At 38.9% G+C, this 2298-nt stretch overlaps 1 protein-coding gene across 1 annotated transcript in view; it reads right to left on the bottom strand.

Moving 5' to 3' along the window:
* Nucleotides 1–905: 905 nt before the first annotated feature.
* Nucleotides 906–2298, bottom strand: part of PLCXD3 (phosphatidylinositol-specific phospholipase C, X domain containing 3) — a gene marked incomplete at its 5' end in the record, with an annotated part of 25400 nt that continues 24007 nt past the window's right edge. The window contains one exon of the mRNA XM_010008744.1: nucleotides 906–1096. Within this exon, the coding sequence (XP_010007046.1) occupies nucleotides 940–1096 (157 nt within the window). The remainder of the gene's footprint in view (nucleotides 1097–2298) is intronic.

Raw genomic sequence — 2298 nt, 5'->3', positions numbered from 1 at the left:
AGTTTGGTTTGTTTTTTTAAATGCAGTTTTAGTCCTGCAGAAAGCAGGTTTCTACCATAGGATAAAATTCTGCCCACCTTACAACAGACACAATTTACTCATCCTATGCCAAATCCATCCTAAATGTAGTAAATTTTCCTATTAACTTTGGTGGACATTGGATTAGGTGCTTAGATAAGATTAACCCTGGGAGTGAGTGGTGCTCCAAGCTGGCCTAACTTTGTTCCTACTAGAACCAGGTAAAATATGTACCAGCAGCTCCTAGTACAGAGCTAGGCCAGAACCACACATCTGCTGACTTGACCTGTGGCAGAGACACTGGAAAACCCCATTTTGAGAATGAAAAGCAAGCAGGATTTAGTCTGTGCTCTGTGAGAGCTAAAAAACACATGATGTTTTCTGTCCACTAAACATGCGTGTGTTAGAGGCATGACTTCAGATTTACGTCATAAAGGCATTTAAACCTGTATCTCACTTATAAATACAATCAGTTAAACTGCCTAATAGATGAAGTGTATCAGCTTAGAATTTTTAGGTCAGATATACTGTCCTTAGTCTCCTGGTGTAAAGCTCACACCTTCGGGAATCCTGCTGTGGGCAGGCAGAGGGCAATACACATCCCCTTGCTCCAAAAGCAGCACATTTCTTGGCACTGTTCATAACCAGAGAAGACACATGAATCGCATTTGGTACCTCACAGAAAACATTTAAATGGCCTTCTTTTATCAAACACTGTAAATATATTTAGTTTTGCTCTTCACATGAAACACGAATGTAAAAAAATTATCATAATTAATTAAAACATTTCCCCTACGTCCACCACTAAAGCCCTAAACACCTCAGCATGTTAAAGGAAGATCAGTGTTTCACAAGATAATTTTTTTAAAATGCAATCTTTTCTTTTAAATTCTAAATAACAACACACACTTTACAGTACTATCAAGTAGTGTCATCTTCACCTTCATCCAGGGCATAGTTGAGCTTTATGACTGTGCTGATAAAGTCACCAAGTTCTACAAAATCTGCTGTGATAATATTCACACCACTTTCTCCTGGTTTCTGAGTTCGGACCCACTGCATCATGGCAGGAAGAGCCCTAAGGAGAAAATAGGAACAATAATTACTCATCAAGCAGTGAGACAAATGCATTGAGGCAGGATAACCAACAGTGGCTCCCACTGATCTCACATGGTTTCTAAGGGAACCATGTGAGAAAGGACACAGAAAACTTGCTCAGGCTTCCTGAAAACTCTTCTTTTTATAATTTTCATTCTCTGTGGAAATATGCTGATTGTGTAACTTCTCAGTAAAGAATGAAAGGAAGATCATACAGGCTTGCAGCAATTACTCGTCTTGCTCAGGGGCAAGGACATGAACCACTGACCTTTGCAGTGTCATCCAGCCATACAACTCTGGGAATCACTTATGGAAAAAGAGGCAATAGAGAACTCAAGCCATTTGCAAAGCATCTTTGATACATACAACGAAATGTTGAAAATAATGTTTTGGGGCACACTGGAGAAACCATGACACCTACAGTGTAAGTAGAGCATATACTGAATACCCTTTCTCTCTCAGTATTAACATTCTAGCCAGAAATTATAGTTAATCATAAACCAGTGGTCAGTAACTGAAATAAAAAGCACGAACATTATATAGACTCTTCTTTGAGAAGGCATATTTTCATTATATCAGATCCTTAGCATAGGATTACAGGGGTGTAAAAGATGTCTGCCTAACTGGATTTGTGAGTACAAAGGAATTTTTCCAACACCATGAAAATACAAACTAACAATACAAAGAAATACCTATGGGAAAATAAAGATCTCCCAAGTCCTACAGAGGAAGTCAAACAGCAAGATCCACTTTTCAGAAGACAGAAGTTAAGAGCTCAAAAAAATAAGGTACAGATTCTTCAGAGAAAACATTTTTTTCAAAGGAAGGGTATTTTTCAGGGAAAAGATAATTAAGCATTGGAACAAATTCCCAATGGCTGTGACAAACTCTAGAGCACTTGCAGACTTTAAATCACGTCTAGATGTCATTGCAAAAATACACTCTTGGTCAACCTCAAGCTGCTGATTTAAATAAAAGAACATACAGAATGGGCAAGGCCGCAGTCAGTTTAGATGAACAACATTCTCCCTTTGCTCTAAAATCTATAAATCTGTGATTCCCTCTGTGAAGGACCAGGTATTTCCTTACACGAACATGAAATGTCCTTTGAGTCAGCCGACAAAACTGACTTAAAATGGCGTCTCCACGTGGCGCTGAACCCCCTCTGTGTGTATGGGGGGG

The sequence above is a fragment of the Chaetura pelagica genome, unplaced genomic scaffold (genome assembly GCF_000747805.2).
Source record: "Chaetura pelagica isolate M959 unplaced genomic scaffold, ChaPel_1.0 scaffold31, whole genome shotgun sequence".
NCBI classification, from domain to species: Eukaryota; Metazoa; Chordata; class Aves; order Apodiformes; family Apodidae; genus Chaetura; species Chaetura pelagica.
The sequence above is the reverse complement of the archived record's forward strand: the minus strand, read 5'-3'. Positions and strand labels throughout refer to the sequence as shown.